At 46.5% G+C, this 18,994-nt stretch overlaps 2 protein-coding genes across 3 annotated transcripts in view; both read left to right on the top strand.

Annotated features, from left to right (window-relative positions):
* Window positions 1–2,926: 2,926 nt before the first annotated feature.
* LOC121854273 (flocculation protein FLO11-like) lies at window positions 2,927–10,739 on the top strand. Its single transcript, XM_042348826.1, has 5 exons — window positions 2,927–3,008; window positions 4,355–4,538; window positions 7,297–7,472; window positions 8,432–8,600; window positions 9,336–10,739. Exons 2-5 carry the CDS (start codon window positions 4,356–4,358, stop codon window positions 10,737–10,739), a joined length of 1,932 nt encoding a protein of 643 aa, XP_042204760.1. The 5' UTR covers window positions 2,927–3,008; window position 4,355.
* Window positions 10,454–18,994, top strand: part of LOC121880302 (synaptotagmin-12-like) — a 20,496-nt gene continuing 11,955 nt past the window's right edge. For both annotated transcript variants that reach the window (XR_006091513.1, XM_042387461.1), the window contains exons 1-2: window positions 10,454–10,941; window positions 11,169–12,331. Coding sequence is in view for 1 of the 2 variants with exons in the window: in XM_042387461.1 (XP_042243395.1) it covers window positions 10,891–10,941; window positions 11,169–12,331 (1,214 nt within the window). In the remaining variant the exon portion in view is untranslated. The remainder of the gene's footprint in view (window positions 10,942–11,168; window positions 12,332–18,994) is intronic.

Here is an 18,994-nt window from a genome sequence, read left to right as displayed (position 1 = left end):
GTGGTGGTAGACCTATGGAACAGTCTACCAGTTCAAGCTGTGGTGGTGGTAGACCTATGGAACAGTCTACCAGTTCAAGCTGTGGTGGTGGTAGACCTATGGAACAGTCTACCAGTTCAAGCTGTGGTGGTGGTAGACCTATGGAACAGTCTACCAGTTCAAGCTGTGGTGGTGGTAGACCTATGGAACAGTCTACCAGTTCAAGCTGTGGAACCAAGAACAGTACTGAGCATCAAAGTAGCCCTAAACAAGATTATCAAGAACAATGGAGGGATCCTACACTGGCCACTGGCTCCTTCCCTCGGCTTGGCCACCTCCAGTGGATGGCCATTAGGTAAATAAGGTTAATAAACGACGTGATCAATCAATCATTTATTTCTAATTTTGTTTTACTATTCAACTGTGTACAGTACTGCGGTTCCTTCGTTTGATATGGTCAGTTGTAGCCCTTTCCATCTTGGTTGTGATAATTATATTTGAAGATCATAATGGAAATAATTGCTTTACCTTTTTGTGTTTACCTCACTTACATTATTTACACTATTATGTAGAGTGGTGTCGTAATAGGAAGCAGGTAGTAGGCAGCTACCAAACAAGGAAGTTCTACCGCCTGGGAAGATATTGGAAGCATAATGAATTGAAACAGACTTGACCAACACTGGAGCGGGTTCAGGGACATTCAGGAGCCGGTGCATGCCCAGTACTTGCCAACAGTGCGTGACAGAGACGTGACCGATCGCCCAAGCGGCTAACGAGTCGATCAGTGGTGAAGAAGATAAAAGTAAAAGATAATAATAACAGTATTAACATGGCTGAGCCAGTTGAGAACCTGAGCTGTATTGTCAAATGGTAGACCCTACTGTCATATGGCATCACAAAAATTGTGACCAAGTTCCAGGTTGCTGATCTAACTTTCTGCCTCATTTACACTCAATTGCGTGGTCTCAATTGCTTCTCTTAATATTGACAACACAATATATATATTGCTTCTCACTCTTGATTTTTTTTTTGTTATTTATGATGCAATTTAAATTCTTCTAGTGCCCCTCCTCCCCCTCCTCCCCAGGTCCCGATGTGGGTCGGTGACCGGTGCTCGGGTGAGCTAAATCACTATCAAAAATATTATTTTTTACTATTATCTATTATTATAATTATACTCATCTATTTTTATATACTTTTATATACTTTTATATACTATTCCGTACTCATGTACTCTTATATAATATTACGTACTCCTATGTACTCTCATGTATTATATAATAAGGTGTGTCAAAAATTTCACCTGTCCAATAGTGATTGGAGGTTGGCAACTGAGTCGTTCAGAAAAATTTGTTAAATTATTATGATCTAAGAGAAAATACAAATAAGGGTTAATATAATTTCTTATAAATATGTTATATTAAATTGTTTTAGTAACTTTAAGTTACTAAATAGAGCAGAATTTAAAATATTGTAGTACTGTAATACTGATTTCCAATTGGAAAGGTTGGTATCTGTGCAGCAGCCGCCGCACGGGCTGTTTAAGTGTTTCTCTACAGCAGAGCCAAAGGCAGAGCCGTCCATACTTCAACACAAACATGTCATTCAAAGATAATCCCAAAATTTCAGATTTCTGTTTATTATGACGATATTTGAGGGTTACATACCAATACACTTCACGGCTAAGGGTAAATATTGTTATTGTAACATGTCATCATAATTTTTTTTCCGACAACTAATCTAGTAATTTAAATACAGTATTTATAAGACGTTCAGCCGTGGGGTAGGGGGTCAATCATACTCATATTGAGACAAATGAAGTGCTTTTTCTTCTTGTTGGAAGGCTTCAGGGGAATTGTATATACTTAATCTAATTATTAGTATTATGGTTCAGTTAAGGATGTCCTGATAATACATTTTTAACATAGTAACAATGTGCTGGGATTCAGTAACTCCAGGTCGTTTACGTTTTTATCGTCGTGCAGAACAACCAGACAACACCTGCAACAGTTAAGTATTTCTCTGTGTTATTATACTAGTTGTCTACACTTATAATTTAACTTTAATGGGAGATATTTAGTTACCATCTGAAATTTTGGTGTTAGTGTTACTTTAAGTATGTAATAAGTGAAGGAGTTTGGCATTTATTAGTAATTATCATTTACCTATTTATATTACTTACTAAATAATTAATAACTTTCAATACTATAGTTTATTTGGGGAGGTTAACATTGCACTTTACTATATAACCTATTCAGTTACTCTCAGGATCCATTAATCAATGTTAATCAATCAATCAATCAATCAATGCTCCGAGACATCTTACACTGATATGTGAGAGTGCTAGTTCCTTTAATTATATTTTTCTTATTGAGGATTGTTTCATATTATTAACATTCATCTCCAATTCTGCTATCTCTATCTCTCTCTTCACACCTGACTGAATACACATATGACTCTTCTTACACGTATAATATACCTCTAGTAGTTATATAGTTATGTATTATACCTGACCGTCATTGATCAGCTGAGTCGGGGTGAAGAAGACGTCATGTTACATTAGTCACCAAGAGCGACTCCTATACCTGAAATTCGCAAGTTGGTGCTGTGACTATTTGACTCCTGACACCTGTAGCCGCGGGGTCTCTCTCTCACCCTCTTACTCTCTCTCTCTCTCTCTTGCGGAATAGAAAATACCAATGTTTATCTTATTTCTCCCTTAATTATATAGACGGTCATCATTCTAGCCACGTTCCAGGGGGGGTTTAAAAGTGATCACCGGTGGCCCCTTGGAGCGCCTGTATCCCCCACCCCCCCACCCCCCTCAAGTCAAGTTATCACAAGCTCTTGGAAGAGGAACCAGAGAGCACTCGGGTACGCCTGCGCCCTCCACCGGAATCAATAAAGAGCGCGCGTGGAGCAGTTGAAGGTTCAGTTTGTTGGTGAACGTGTGGCAGCCAGGACGTGCCCCCTAAGGATGTAAACAGAAACGCCACCAGACCCACCGCGTTACTACCACCTTCCGACAGGTTAGTGGCGCATGGTGAACAGACTTACAAGAGAGAGATAAAGGGGTGTACTGACGAAGGGTCCTGGATTTCAATACCTGAAGGGAGAAGAGAGAGGAGGTAAGGTAAGGTGTTTGAACTAGGCCTACGAGGGGTGGGAGGGGAGGTGGTGATCAATGGCCCGGTGTGGTAGTAGAGGATATCTGCCGTGCCACCATAACAAGCACTGGCCACGGAGGGTGATGGTGGTACGTGTTAACCTCTTCATACCAATGACTCACAGCCTATCCACCCACCATCCATATACCAACCACCCAGCCCACCCGCCCTCCACATACCACCCACCCAGCCCACCCGCCCTCCACATACCACCCACCCAGCCCACCCACCCTCCACATACCACCCACCCAACCGCCCCTCATATACGATCCAACTCACCCCAAAATTACATAACCTAATCCATCTATAACATACCACCGACCCTTCCTATCCCACCCAGCCCACCCTCAACACGACACCCACCCACCCACCCACCTATACCCACATTAATTGACCCTAATATGAGTACTACCACAATTGTTATAACCACCACAATTATTGGGATTAACAACTAAAAGATAAATAACAAGAAAAATCATTTAAGTGTTGACAGCAGCAAAACAAACACAATAACAACAATAATAATCACAGCTACAATAACAACAACTAAAATGTATTTATATTCATCGTTGCTAAATCACTATTTTATTCTGTTAGATTATTTTTCAGAGGTAAATTTTGGTTGTTTACCTGTGACTTGTTGATTAATTACCTGTGACCTGTTGATTGTTTACCTGTTACCTGTTGATTGTTTACCTGTGACCTGTTGATTGTTTACCTGTTACCTGTTGATTGTTTACCTGTGACCTGTAGATTATTTACCTCTGATCTGTTGATTATGTTTACCTGTGACCTGTTGATTATGTTTACCTGTGAGCTTGTGATTATGTTTACCTGTGACTTGTTGATTGTTTACCTGTTACCTGTTGATTGTTTACCTGTGACCTGTTGATTATTTACCTGTGACCTGTTGATTATGTGATACCTGTGACCTGTGACCTGTTGATTATTGATACCTGTGACCTGTTGATTATTTACCTGTGACCTGTTGATTATTTACCTGTGACCTGTTGATTATGTTTACCTGTGACCTGTTGATTATGTTTACCTGTGACCTGTTGATTATGTTTACCTATGACCTGTTGATTATGTTTACCTGTGACCTGTTGATTATGTTTACCTGTGACCTGTTGATTATGTTTACCTATGACCTGTTGATTATGTTTACCTGTGACCTGGAGCTGTTACCTGTATATTGTGACCTACAGGATGGGTACGGGGTGGGCGGTGGCCGTGACAGTGGTGGGGTCTGTGGTCATCGCGGGGCTGCTGGGGCTGCTGGCTAGACACTTGGGGCTGTGGACGTGGGCGGTGACGTGGGTGAAGGCGGCCACTGAGGAGAAGATGCATCTGTGTCGCTCTCAACGAACTACCAGTACCCGTAGTTACATGGTGAGTCGTTACTACCTGGTGAGTCATTACCGCCTGGTGAGTCATTACCGCCTGGTTAGTTATTACTGCCTGGTGAGTTATTACTACCTGGTGAGTCATTACTACCTGGTGAGTCATTACTACATGGTGAGTTATTACTACCACGTGAGTCATTACTACCTGGTGAGTCATTACTGCCTGGTGAGTTATTACCGCCTGGTGAGTTATTACTGCCTGGTGAGTCATTACTACCTGGTGAGTTATTACTACCTGGTGAGTCATTACTACATGGTGAGTTATTACTACCACGTGAGTCATTACATGGTGAGTCGTTACTACCTGGTGAGTCATTACCGCCTGGTGAGTCATTACCGCCTGGTTAGTTATTACTGCCTGGTGAGTTATTACTACCTGGTGAGTCATTACTACCTGGTGAGTCATTACTACATGGTGAGTTATTACTACCACGTGAGTCATTACTACCTGGTGAGTCATTACTGCCTGGTGAGTTATTACCGCCTGGTGAGTTATTACTGCCTGGTGAGTCATTACTACCTGGTGAGTTATTACTACCTGGTGAGTCATTACTACATGGTGAGTTATTACTACCACGTGAGTCATTACTACCTGGTGAGTCATTACTGCCTGGTGAGTTATTACTACCTGGTGAGTCATTACTACCTGGTGAGTTATTACTACCTGGTGAGTGTGTTATTACTACCTGGTGAGTCATTACTACCTAGTGAGTCATTACTACCTGGAGTCATTATTGCCTGGTGAGTCATTACTACCTGGAGAGTTATTACTGCCTGGAGTCATTACTACTTGGTGAGTTATTACTGCTTGGTGAGTCATTACTGCCTGGTGAGTTATTACTATCTGGTGAGTCATTACTGCCTGGTGAGTCATTACTGCCTGGTGAGTTATTAATACCTGGTGAGTCATTACTGCCTGGTGAGTCATTACTACCTGGTGAGTTATTACTACCTGGTGAGTCATTACTACCTGGTGAGTCATTACTGCCTGATGAGTCACTACTGCTACTACTACTACCTAGTGAGTCATTACTGCCACTACTACTACTACCTGGTGAGTCAATACTGCCAGTACTACTACTATCTAGTGAGTTATTACTGCCGGGTGAGTCACTACTGCCACTACTTCTACCTGCTGAGTCATTACTATCACTGCTACTATTATCTGGTGAGTCACTGCTACCACTAGTACTACCTGGTGAGTCACTACTGGCAGTACTGCTACTACCTGGTGAGTCATTAATGCCAGTTCTACTACTACTATTACCTGGTGAGTCATTAATGCCAGTTCTACTACTACCTGGTGAGTCATTACTGCCACATACTACTATTACCTGGTGAGTCATTACTGCCACTACTACTACTACCTGGTGAGTCATTACTGCCAGTACTACTACTACCTGGTGAGTCATTACTGCCAGTACTACTACTACTATTACCTGGTGAGTCATTAATGCCAGTACTATTACTACCTGGTGAGTCATTACTGCCAGTACTACTACTACTACTACCTGGTGAGTCATTACTGCCAGTACTATTACTACCTGGTGAGTCATTACTGCCAGTACTACTACTACTATTACCTGGTGAGTCATTACTGCCAGTTCTACTACTACCAGGTGAGTCATTTGCTAGCACTTTACTACTATTACCTGGTGAGTCATTACTGCCACTACTACTACTACCTGGTGAGTCATTACTGCCAGTACTACTACTACTATTACCTGGTGAGTCATTAATGCCAGTACTATTGCTACCTGGTGAGTCATTACTTAGTACTACTACTACTACCTGGTGAGTCATTACTGCCAGTACTACTACCTGGTGAGTCATTACTGCCAGTACTACTACTACCTGGTGAGTCATTACTACCAGTACTACTACTACCTGGTGAGTCACTAGTACTAATACCTGGTGAGTCACCACTGCCACTACTACTACTACCTGGTGAGTCACTACTATCACTGCTACTACTACCTGGTGAGTCATTATTGTCAGTAATACTACTATTACTACTACCTGTTGAGTCATTATTGCCAGTACTACTACTACTACCTGGTGAGTCATTATTGCCAGTACTACTACTACTACCTGGTGAGTCATTATTGCCAGTACTACTACTATTACTACTACCTGTTGAGTCATTATTGCCAGTACTACTACTACTACCTGGTGAGTCATTATTGCCAGTACTACTACTACTACCTGGTGAGTCATTATTGCCAGTACTACTACTACTACCTGGTGAGTCATTATTGCCATTACTACTACTATCTGGTGAGTCACTACTACCATTACTACTACTATCAGGTGGAGTCACTACTATCACTCCTACTATCTAGTGAGTCATTATTACCTGGTGAGTCACTACTACTACTACTACCTGGTGAGTCATTATTACCTGGTGAGTCATTACTAACACTACTACTACGACTACCTGGTGAGTCATTATTACCTGGTGAGTCATTACTACCTGGTGATTCATTACTACCTGGCGAGTCTTTATTACATAGTGAGTCATTTCTATCACTACGACTACCTGGTGAGTCATTATTACCTGGTTAGTCATTACTACCTGGTGAGTCGGTACTACCGGTAAAGGGGTGTGTGAAACTCACTAACTCCATTGGCTGGCTAACACTATAACTGTGCGGTGATTGGCTAACCTAATAGTTTGATAATGACCCTCAACTACCACACGCAAATCCATTAACGACCCTAACTACTTCCTCCTTCCCCAACAGTTCGATAACGACCTGGACTGGATCGGACTGTGGCCACGAACTGGGTCGTACAAACGCTTCACTAATCTGGACGACCTAACAAGTGTACCTACCGTAGACGACCCCGCGGTACGACCTGTTGAGGAACCTGACCTGCCACCCCAGCCCCTACGACCTGCCCCAGCACCCCCACCTAGGTTAGTTCTTGATCTGAGGTTCTTGAAGAGTTCTGAACACACTAGAAAAAAAAATCCTTAAATTCTGAACACACTAGAAAAAAAAGTCCTTAAAATCTGAACACACTTAAAAAAAAGTCCTTAAATTCTGAACAAACTTAAAAAAACGTCCTTAGATTCTGAACAAACTTAAAAAAAGTCCTTAAATTCTGAACACACTAGAAAAAAAGTCCTTAAATTCTGAACAAACTAGAAAAAAAAATCCTTAAATTCTGAACAAACTTAAAAAAAGTCCTTAAATTCTGAACAAACTTAAAAAAAAGTCCTTAAAAATATCCTTAATTAAATTCTACCCAAATATTATTATTTTTTAAGTAAGACTCAAGAAACGGACAATAAGTCAATAATAAAATTTAATTAAGGTTCACAAAAGGTTAGAAATACGTCATTAATGATATATCTTACAATTATTTTAGCTAAACAAATTAATTAGTAATGGAAATATATAATAATTCTTTAAATATGATAAAAATAAATCATTAAGTTAAAATACATATTGATTATATCCTTACCTAGAGCTCTTGATTTTTTTTTATGATTTCCCACTCATATCCCACTCTACACCTCTTGCATCCCCCTCTACACCTCTCGCATCCCACTCTACACCTCTCGCATCCCCCTCTACACCTCTCGCATCCCCCTCTACACCTCTCGCATCCCCCTCTACACCTCTCGCATCCCCACTCTACACCTCTCGCTCCCCCTCTACACCTCTCACATCCCCTCTACACCTCTCGCATCCCACTCTACACCTCTCGCATCCCACTCTACACCTCTCGCATCCCACTCTACACCTCTCACATACCCCTCTACACCTCTCACATACCCCTCTACACCTCTCACATCCCCCTCTACACCCACCACATCCCTATCTACATCTTCCACATCCCTCTCCATCTCTCACATCCCTCTCACCACAGGATGGGAGGCTGGACGGAGAGTGGGGATGGCTCACCCTCGCCCGCCAGCAGTAGTGTGGGGTTCGGGGTAGAGACGCCCCCGGAACCCACCCGTCCAGCGCCCGTGTTGGACAGAAGGGATTCAAACCGCTCCCTCACTGGTCGCATCTCCCGTCGTGACTCTAGCAAGGTCTGTATGTCTCTCTGGCTGTATGTATGTATGTATGTATGTATGTATGTATGTATGTATGTATGTTGTAGGTGTAATGGTCACAATGCTCGCCTCACAAGCAGTGGACCCGGGCTCGATCCCCGGGCAGGGTGAAATTATGGGCAAGTTTCTTTACACCATTTGCCTCTCTATCCAGCAGTAATTGGGGACCTGGATGTTAATAGATTTCCGCATCGTGTTCCGAGGTAATGTTTAGCCAGTGCAGTTGGCGAGTTGTCCGGTCTTCTCGGTCTATTCCTTGACACTGGGTTATATAGGGTGTTGTGTTGTGTTGGCGACAGCTTCTACACCTTAAACAAATTCACGCTTTGGACACAAGGGCCAACAATTATTATTATTATAATATCTAGGAATGTGTTTGTATGACTCTGTGTGTTTGTTTGTGTTAATGAAACATGATTGCATGATGAAAATGCGTCTCTCTCTCTCTCTCTCTCTCTCTCTCTCTCTCTCTCTCTCTCAGGGTCAAGTCAGAGGATTTCACCTGATGATTAAACATTCTAACTCTACTTGGGAGGCTAAGTTAGGTGTGTGTGTGTGTGTGTGTGTGTGTGTGTGTGTGTGTGTGTGTGTGTGAATCATAACTGCCATGTACTGTATGTTCATCATTGTGTCAGGTCAGTTTTATCATCACTCAGCAGGAAACACGTACTGTACAAGTGTTTGAGAACATCAAGTGTCTTGTTCTTTCAGGAGCTGTTGGTCACCTCACAGCAGGGGAGCCCAAAGAGAGCCTCTACCAACCCCTTCAGGGCGTCCTGGGTCCCCCCTGATGAGTCCTCGGAAGAATCCTTCTTTCAGAAGCCCTTTGCAGGAAGTCAGCAAGCCCATGGTTCTCCTGCACCCACGGTGAATAACACCCAGAGTGAGCTGTCTGGCACGGTGAATGGGCAGGACTTCCCAGCACCGGCAGTGTCCAGCAGCCCCTGGGACCCCCAGATCCACGCTCGGCCCCGTGTGATACACACCAAGGCTGTTCAGGGTCCAATGGTCAACGGCAGCGAGGAGAGAGAGGTAGTGAGTGCTAATCTTATTGACATTGTCACTCCTTCCCCACCTGCTGTTGGTGTTGGCACGACGCAGTACGACACTTCCTCCCCAGCTGCCCGAAGTGCTGGCACGACGCAGTACGACACTTCCTCCCCAGCTGCCCGAAGTGCTGGCACGACGCAGTACGACACTTCCTCCCCAGCTGCCCGAAGTGCTGGCACGACGCAGTACGACACTTCCTCCCCAGCTGCCCGAAGTGCTGGCACGACGCAGTACGACACTTCCTCCCCAGCTGCCCGAAGTGCTGGCACGACGCAGTACGACACTTCCTCCCAGCTGCCGAAGTGCTGGCACGACGCAGTACGACACTTCCTCCCAGCTGCCCGAAGTGCTGGCACGACGCAGTACGACACTTCCTCCCCAGCTGCCGAAGTGCTGGCACGACGCAGTACGACACTTCCTCCCCAGCTGCCCGAAGTGCTGGCACGACGCAGTACGACACTTCCTCCCAGCTGCCCGAAGTGCTGGCACGTTCCTCCCCAGCTGCCCGAAGTGCTGGCGACGCAGTACGACACTTCCTCCCCAGCTGCCCGAAGTGCTGGCACGACGCAGTACGACACTTCCTCCCCAGCTGCGAAGTGCTGGCACGACGCAGTACGACACTTCCTCCCCAGCTGCCCGAAGTGCTGGCACGACGCAGTACGATACTTCTCCCCAGCTGCCCCAGTGCTGGCACGACGCAGTACGACACTTCCTCCCCAGCTGCCCCAAGTGCTGGCACGACGCAGTACGACACTTCCTCCCCAGCTGCCCAAGTGCTGGCACGACGCAGTACGACACTTTCTCCCCAGCTGCCCCAAGTGCTGGCACGACGCAGTACGACACTTCCTCCCCAGCTGCCCCAAGTGCTGGCACGACGCAGTACGACACTTCCTCCCCAGCTGCCCCAAGTGCTGGCACGACGCAGTACGACACTTCCTCCCCAGCTGCCCCAAGTGCTGGCACGACGCAGTACGACACTTTCTCCCCAGCTGCCCCAAGTGCTGGCACGACGCAGTACGACAAACTGTACGACAATACTGCGCGCAAGAACGATACAACTGTTGACATATTTCAAGATGCCAGGAATTACGACACAATAGACCGTTATCAACACTATGCCACAAAACCTGACAATACCAACTGGCCAAGTGAGAGAGGGAGAGGTGAACGAACGTCAGGTAGTCCATCAAGCCATCATGATAAACTCGACACAATAATGAGTACCCATAAACACCTCACACAGCCCAGCTCGTCCCTGATGCCAAAGGTACGATACCTCATTTATTCTTATTCATCATTATTCATCCGATAATATAATATTTGATACTATTCTGCCTTCTTCTTTAAAATAGTATCTGTTGATTATTGAAGGGACATGATATAATGTAGCAGTAGCAGCAACAGTAGTAGTAGTAGCACTATTAGTAGTAGTAGGATGAGACAATATTTTCTACCAGTCAGTCAAACCACTAAGATTTCCCTTGTCCCTATCAGCTGGTGATGCCAACTGACATGACCTCCGTAGACATCCAAGTGGCCCCTGACCTGGGTGGGCGGACATACGAGGTTCCCGCCACGCCCCCCAACACAGCCACCATCCCCCTGTCACCTCGCTCACCTCACATCACCTCGCGCTTGGCGGAGGTGGAGGCCAGGATGAGATTGTTGGGGGCGCAGACGGAGAGGGACACCTCGCAGGATTGGTGGCCCTCAGACACGTCTTCCACTTCCATCGTCGGGGGGGAGCAGGAGGGCCCGCGGGGAGGGAGGAGAGGGAGGAACCCGTTTTTAGTGAGTGTGGGGGAGAGGGAAGACTCGGTCGGTCTCAGTAGTGTAGACGAGGAGGAAGTGTTCTTACTCCACGACGAGGATGACGACCACAGAACACACGTCCCACGAGTCTCCCGCCGCGAGTTGAGTACCTCAGACGAGGAGAAAACGACTGCAGGTGTAGTGACCGCGGAATCCGAGGAAGACGCTAGTGCGAGGAGAGTGCGTGAGTACATTGCCTCACTGAGTGCTCGGCTGCGACAGATCCCAGACCAAGAGGAGTCCACGCGAGGTTCCCCGGACTATATGGAGACTCCTCCCACCTCGGCCACATACCCCGCCACGCCCCCTAACTCGGCGGGTAAAGTCTCCCACGATTCTTCGGAGACGCCTCCAAGTTCGGCGGGGTCCTACACCCACTACGGGGGCGGCCGGCCACCCTCCACCAGCACCCCGCCCAACTCGGCCACTCTCAGGAACTTGTACAGCAGCCGGCGAGCCTCGGCGGACGTGTCGCCCGCCTCCCCGGGGGTGTTTAGCCTCAGCATCAACAGGAGACTCTCCCTCGACACCCCGCCCAGTTCGGCCGGGCTGGTCACTGCCACGCCCCCAAACTCGGCCACCTCCCACCTTACCTTCGGGGACACACCCCCTAGCTCAGCTGGGTACTCCAACACCCCACCCAACTCTGCTGGGCTAACGGGGAGCTTTGAAGCGGGGCTGGTGGGCCCCGGGGTGGGGCTGGTGGGAGCCGGGGCGGGGCAGACACTCAAGAGAGCCATGTCGTGCGACTCTGTGAGCTCCGACACCTCCGTCACCCTGGGGGAGCTGGAGGACACCTGCGGCCAGGTAACGGGACACCTGGCCGTCCAACTCATCTACGACAGGTGAGTAACCGATCCTGTTGACTGTTTGTCTTATTTACCTTGTGGGGGGGTGGCGTCCGTGTGTACCAAAGGCTATATCCACACTGCTCCTAACGGACAGTCGTGCCTATTGGACTCACTTTTCACTGTTCGTGTTTCCACCGCCTGACCTACTAGATAGTTCCATAGGTCTACCAGCCTCTGTGTGAAGAAGTATTTCCTTGTATTTGTTCAGCAGGACATTTTTGGCGAGCTTGTAGTTATGTCCGCTAGTGTCTGTCTGTTAGATGGCGTCACTCCGCCAAAGGTTGAAGGCTCGCTAACATGACCACAGTAATATATTACGACATTGTTACAGCAGCGGGACGAAGGGAAGGAACTGATCTGTACCTGAGACACAGAAGGTTATTATCACCTGTGGCCAAACTATCAGGCAACTTGAGTGAATCACATAAGGGGCAAAACTCAAACTACTGTTGATACATGACTGAGGTGAGGAGGAGAGAGAGACAGTACCTACGTCAAACTTGTTTTTGAAAATATCGTCAATGTTGCCCCAGGTCTATATATCGTGTGTGTGTGTGTGTGTTCTACGTTCAGACAGCTGAGTGGAGACGGGAGGAGGAGGGACTGAGAGAGGAGGGGGAGAAAGAGAGAAAGAGTAGGTGGAGATTACGAGAGGAGGGAGGGAGGGGAACAGGAACCACACCCTCTCTCTTTCCCTTCTCCCCCTCCCTAACTCTTTCCCTCCCTCATTACCTCCCTCCCTCCCTCCCTCTCTCCCTCTTTCCCTCTCTCCCTCCCTCCCTCCCACTCTTTCTCCCTCCCTTCTCTCACCCACCTGTTGCCACCTCTGCCCCCCCCCCCTCTCACCGTGTCGTGACCTCAGACTTCCATACAGGAGGTGAGGGAGTTAGGTAGTCAACAATATGTATGTAAATTACTCCTCCGTGTATGTGTGTGTGTGTATGTATGTCTGTGTGTATGTGTATCTGTAAAAGTATGTGTGTGTGTATAAGTGCATGTGCGTTTGTAATAAGTGTGTGTGTGTGTGTGTATCTGTAAATAAACAATTAGATAAGCCTTCGAATTAATCTAAGTAATCAAATATCTTACCTAATTAATTGGGATCGTTCTCCCTAAATTAAACACGTTAACGCTATCTGAGGGATATGTTACCTTAGGTTAGGTTATGTTAGGTTAGGTTTGCTTAATGTTATGTCATGGTATGTTAGATGCGGTTAGCGATATGTTAGGGTTATGTTAGGGTTATGTTAGGTTAGGTGAGGTTAGGTTAGGTGAGGTTAGGTTACGTGAAATAATCTTTTGTGATATTTTTTTTCCTGGCAAAATGTGACATCTTGCCCAGCACGTCTCAGCTCTGATTGGTTGGCTTCGTGATATTGTTTATTTCTTCGACCAATCAGCTTTCTGTACGAGACCCAGTGATCGTCCAATCAACTTCGAGGATTCGTAGAGGTGAAGGGGAAGAGGAAGGGGGTAGGGGGCAAGGGAAGGGAAGGGGAGTGACCTTAAGGACTACGTCTCACACTTGCGTGACTGTATGATCGATATCTCATTCTTCATTCACCCAACCACACGTCTTCACCCAACCACACACCTTCACCCAGCCACACGCCTTCACCCAACCACACGCCTTCACCCAACCACACGCCCTCACCCAACCACACGCCCTCACCCAACCACACGCCCTCACCCAACCACACGCCCTCACCCAACCACACGCCTTCACCCAACCACACGCCCTCACCCAACCACACGCCCTCACCCAACCACACGCCTTCACCCAACCACACGCCCTCACCCAACCACACGCCTCACCCAGTCCTTACGCCCTCACCCAGTCATACGCCCTCACTCCAGCCACACGCCCTCACCCAGCCACACGCCCTCACCCAGTCATACGCCCTCACCCAACACGCCCTCACCCAACCGCCCCTCACCCAGCCACACGCCCTCACCCAGCCACACGCCCTCACCCAGCCACACGCCTTCACCGCCCAACCACACCTTCGCAACCCGCCTCACCCAACCACACGCCTTCGCAACCACACGCCCTCACCCAACCACGCCCTCACCAACCACGCCCTCACCCAACCACGCCTCCCCAACCTTACGCCCTCACCCATCCACGCCCTCACCCAACCACACGCCTTACCCAACCACGCCCTCACCCCAACCACACGCCCTCACCCAGTCGCCACGCCCTCACTCAGCCACGCCCTCACCCAGCCACGCCCTCACCCAATCACGCCTCCACCCAGCCACGCCCTCACCCAGCCACACGCCCTCGCAGCCACACGCCTCACCAGCCACACGCCCTCACCCAGCCACACGCCCTCACCCAGTCCTTGCGCCCTCATTCAGCCACACGCCCTCACCCAGCCACACGCCCTCACCCAGTCATACGCCCTCACCCAGTCATACGCCCTCATTCAGCCACACGCCCAACTTAAGAACATAAGAATGGAGGAAACTGCAGCGAGCCTATTGGCCCATACTGGGCAGTCCCGTTTACACCCAACCCCTATCGCTCATATATCCATCCAACCTATGTTTTAAGCTATATTCTAGTTAATAATAATGTTTGGTAACTTGTTCCACTCATCCACTACTCTATTTCCAACCAGTGTTTACCTATTTCACGCCTAAATCTAAATTTGTCTAATTTAAAACCATTGCTACGAGTTCGCTCCTGGTTGGATAGTTTGAGTACCTTTGTAATGCCACCTTTGTTCAACCCTGACTTCCATTTATTCACCTCTATCATGTCGCCCCTCACTCTACGTCTCTCGAGGGAGTGCAGACTACGATACTTTAACCTGTCTCTGTACTCAAGGTTCCCAATGCCAGGGATTAGTCTTGTCATTCCTCTCTGGATTCTTTCTAGGGACTTTTATTCATTCTGTAGTACGGTGACCAGAACTGAACTGCATAATCCAAGTGAGGTCCCAACCTAACCTAACCTAACCTAACCTAACCTCACCTCACCATTGGTACGTGATTCATTCCTGATTGGATAGTTTAATTACGTATTAGTTATGTCACGTTTATTTAACCTCCATCTTCCATTCATATCGTCTCTCTCTCTCTCTCTCTCTCTCTCTCTCTCTCTCTCTCTCTCTCTCTCTCTCTCTCTCTCTTATACTCTGGATCACCTTAACAACATCCTCTTTTGAATGGTTTAGAAAGACTACAGTGAAACCTCCATATAGCGGACTTTGCTCTCCATATAGCGGACTTTTCTCTCCATATAGAGGATTTTCTCTCCATATAGCGGATTTTATCTCCATATATCGGACTTTTCTCTCTATATAGCGGACTTTTCTCTCCATATAGCGGATTTTCTCTCCATATAACGGACTTTATTCTCCATATAGTGGAATTTTCTCCCTATATAACGGAATTCTGTCTCCATAAATGGACTTTCATCCCTAAAATCCGTTATATGGAGGTAACACATAACGGACATACCAGACTTTCAGCTTTATATAGTTCGTTAAATGGAGGGATTATTGTACCTATACCGAACCCAATACCGGATACTGCTAGTTGTATTTCCTAGTGAGTGTTGTGTAGAATGAGAGACAGACGGACAAACAGACAGAAAGATAGACAGACAGACAGAGACAGAAAGACGGACAGAGACAGAAAGACATAGAAAGATAGACAGATAGAGACAGGCAGACAGACAGAGATAGACAGACACAGGCAGACAGAGAGACAGACAGACAGAGACAGAAAGACAGACAGAGATAGAAAGACAAGAGACAGTAATAGACAGACAGAAAGACAAATTGGCAGAGAGAGGGTGAGAGATAGACAGAGAGAGACAGAAACAGAGTCAGAGAGAGACAGGGTGACTAAAACAGAATCAATGAGACGGAGAATAAGAAAAACACGAACAGAAATAGAGACGGGGAGACAGGGAGAGATAGAGAGAGAGAGATACAGAGACAGGGAGAGATAGAGACACCCCGGGATAGTTGTACACGTCACTTAGGTCGATAAATCGTTAGCTCACTTTGTAAAGGTCGAGGGACTTTGTTAGAAATGTTCTCTCCGGGTCACTATATGTCGACAAGGTCACTATATGTCGACAAGGTCACTATATGTCGACAAGGTCACTATATAATAAAAGGTCACTATATGATAAAAGTCACTATATGTTAACAAAGGTCACTATATGTCGACAAAGTCACTTTACTCGTCGACAAGTGTATATTTACTGTACATCGATAATATCAAGAGTATTAAGTATACTGAAGATGGTTTCCTCCCCTCCTCCTCTTTCTTCCTCTCTCTCTCTCTCTCACCCCCTCCATCCCCCCCCTCTCTCTCTCCACCCCCTCCATCCCCTCTCTCTCTCTCTCACCCCCTCCATCCCCCCTCTCTCTCTCCCCCCCCTCCATCCCCCCCCTCTCTCTCTCTCCACCCCCCCTCCATCCCCTCTCTCTCTCTCCACCCCCCTCATCCCCCCCTCTCTCTCTCCACCCCCTCCTCCCCCCTCTCCCATCCCCCCTCCCCTCTCTCTCTCTCTACCCCTCTCTCTCCCCCCTCTCCACCCCCCTCCATCCCCCGTCTCCATCCCCCCCCTCTCTCTCTCTCCACCCCTCCATCCCCCCCTCTCTCTCTCCACCCCCCTCATCCCCCTCTCTCTCTCCACCCCCCTCCATCCCCCCCTCTCTCCATCCCCCTCCCTTCTCTCTCTCTCTACCCCCTCTCTCTACCCCTCTCTCTCCCCCCTCCATCCCCCTCTCCCACCCCCTCCACCCCCATCAACTCCGCTTGCATCGTGTGTGTAAAAATGTTACTGTTTTTCTTGACCTCTCAGTTGGCAGGTGTTTGGACCTCCAATGCCAGGACGTACACATGTGCACATTATCGCGGAATTTACGCATAAATGACCGTTCATAACTAATTCTATCTATTTATCTGTCTGTCTGTCTGTCTGTCTGTCTGTTAACAAAGCATATGTGATATAAACGTGTGAATTTATACTTCCATGTATATATGTATGTATGTATTACATATGTTTCTGGTAGGATTATGTAGTTGGAGAGACAGAGGGACAGATAGATAGAAAGAGAAAGAGAGAGAGAGAGAGAGAGAGAGAGAGAGAGAGCGGGAGAGAGAGGTGGGAGGACCAATTTCTCTTGCCAACAGGTCGATGTAATTAACTCCGAGGAGGTTATTGTGGAGGAGGGAGGGAGGGAAGGTGAGGGAGGGAAGGAGGGAGGGTACGGGAGGGTACGGCAGGGAAGGAGGGAGGGAAGGAAGGTGAGAAGGTGAGGGACGGAAGAAGGAAAGGGAGGGTGAGGGACGAAAGAAAGAAGGAAAGAGAGAGAGTGAAGGAAGAGGAAAGGAAGGATGTATGGACGTGAAAAATTCTCTCTCTCTCTCTCTCTCTCTCTCTCTCTCTCTCTCTCTCTCTCTCTCTCTCTCTCTCTCTCTTCGATCTCTAAGGAGCAGAAAACAGAGAGAGCGAGATAGAGAGAAACGGAGAGATAGATACAGAGAGAAATAGAGAGATAGAGAGAGAGATCTTTCACTTTATTCACCCACTCACTAAATGATGTGATGTTTACTGCGTGTTAGAAGACTTTGCCTCGTCAAGGGAACAATGAAGGTGTTACAGTAATGTGTCAGTCCCAGGGAACATCTGTCTCTATCACTCTATTATTATTATTATTATTATTATTAGTATTATTATTATTACTATTACTATTATTATTATTATTATTAGTATTATTATTATTATTATTATTATTATTATTATTATTATTATTTAGTATTATTATTATTATTATTATTATTATTATTATTATTATTATTATTTAACAAACAAGTAAAATATATAAAACAATAAACAAATGAAAAACGACAAACACACGAAGGAAAATAATTAAAATGACAAAAACTATTAATGAATACAGAAGTTCCGTAACATTGCTCACCTTCTCGTTAATTTAAACACAAGAGTAATGATGAAAATGGAATCAAAACAGTGCTGAGACTTGACTATAAACACGATCATTGTCTTCTTGGTGGTTAGGAGGAAAATTTAACGTAGGAACCTTTGAGAATCCATCTTTGTGTCGTAGTTTAAGTGAGTCAGTTACTCTCTCTCTCTCTCTCTCTCCCCTCACCCCCCCTCATTCCACTTCCTCTCTCCTCCCTGTTATTTGGGACAATTAGTTAACTGAAGCTTAAAAGGTTCCTTCTAGCCTCTCCTTTCCACCTCTCCTCTCAGCCCCCCTCCCCCCTCCTCTTCCCCTCTCCCTCTTTCCTCTCATTGACACCCAGGAATTAAGGCTAGAGTCACCACCACCATTACCTATTATTGGCTCTCTCTCTCTCTGTCTCTCTCTCTCTCTCTCTCTCTCTCTCTCTCTCTCTCTCTCTCTCTCTGCCTTCCTTTACTTATTAATTTTCTTATCTCTCTTATGTACACGTTTACTGCTGTTTGTTTTGCTCTTATCGCAAGTTGAACACACACATACATACATACATACATACATACATACATACATACATACATACATACAGAGAGAGAGAGAGAGAGGGCATTAATTAACACCAGGTAAAAACATTATTTATTTACCTGTACTTCTTGATCAAAACCCACGTTAACAAGGGTCACAATTCATACATTCATACAGT

Source organism: Homarus americanus, unplaced genomic scaffold (assembly GCF_018991925.1).
Source record: "Homarus americanus isolate GMGI-L3 unplaced genomic scaffold, GMGI_Hamer_2.0 scaffold50564, whole genome shotgun sequence".
Taxonomy (NCBI): domain Eukaryota; kingdom Metazoa; phylum Arthropoda; class Malacostraca; order Decapoda; family Nephropidae; genus Homarus; species Homarus americanus.
The sequence above is the reverse complement of the archived record's forward strand: the minus strand, read 5'-3'. Positions and strand labels throughout refer to the sequence as shown.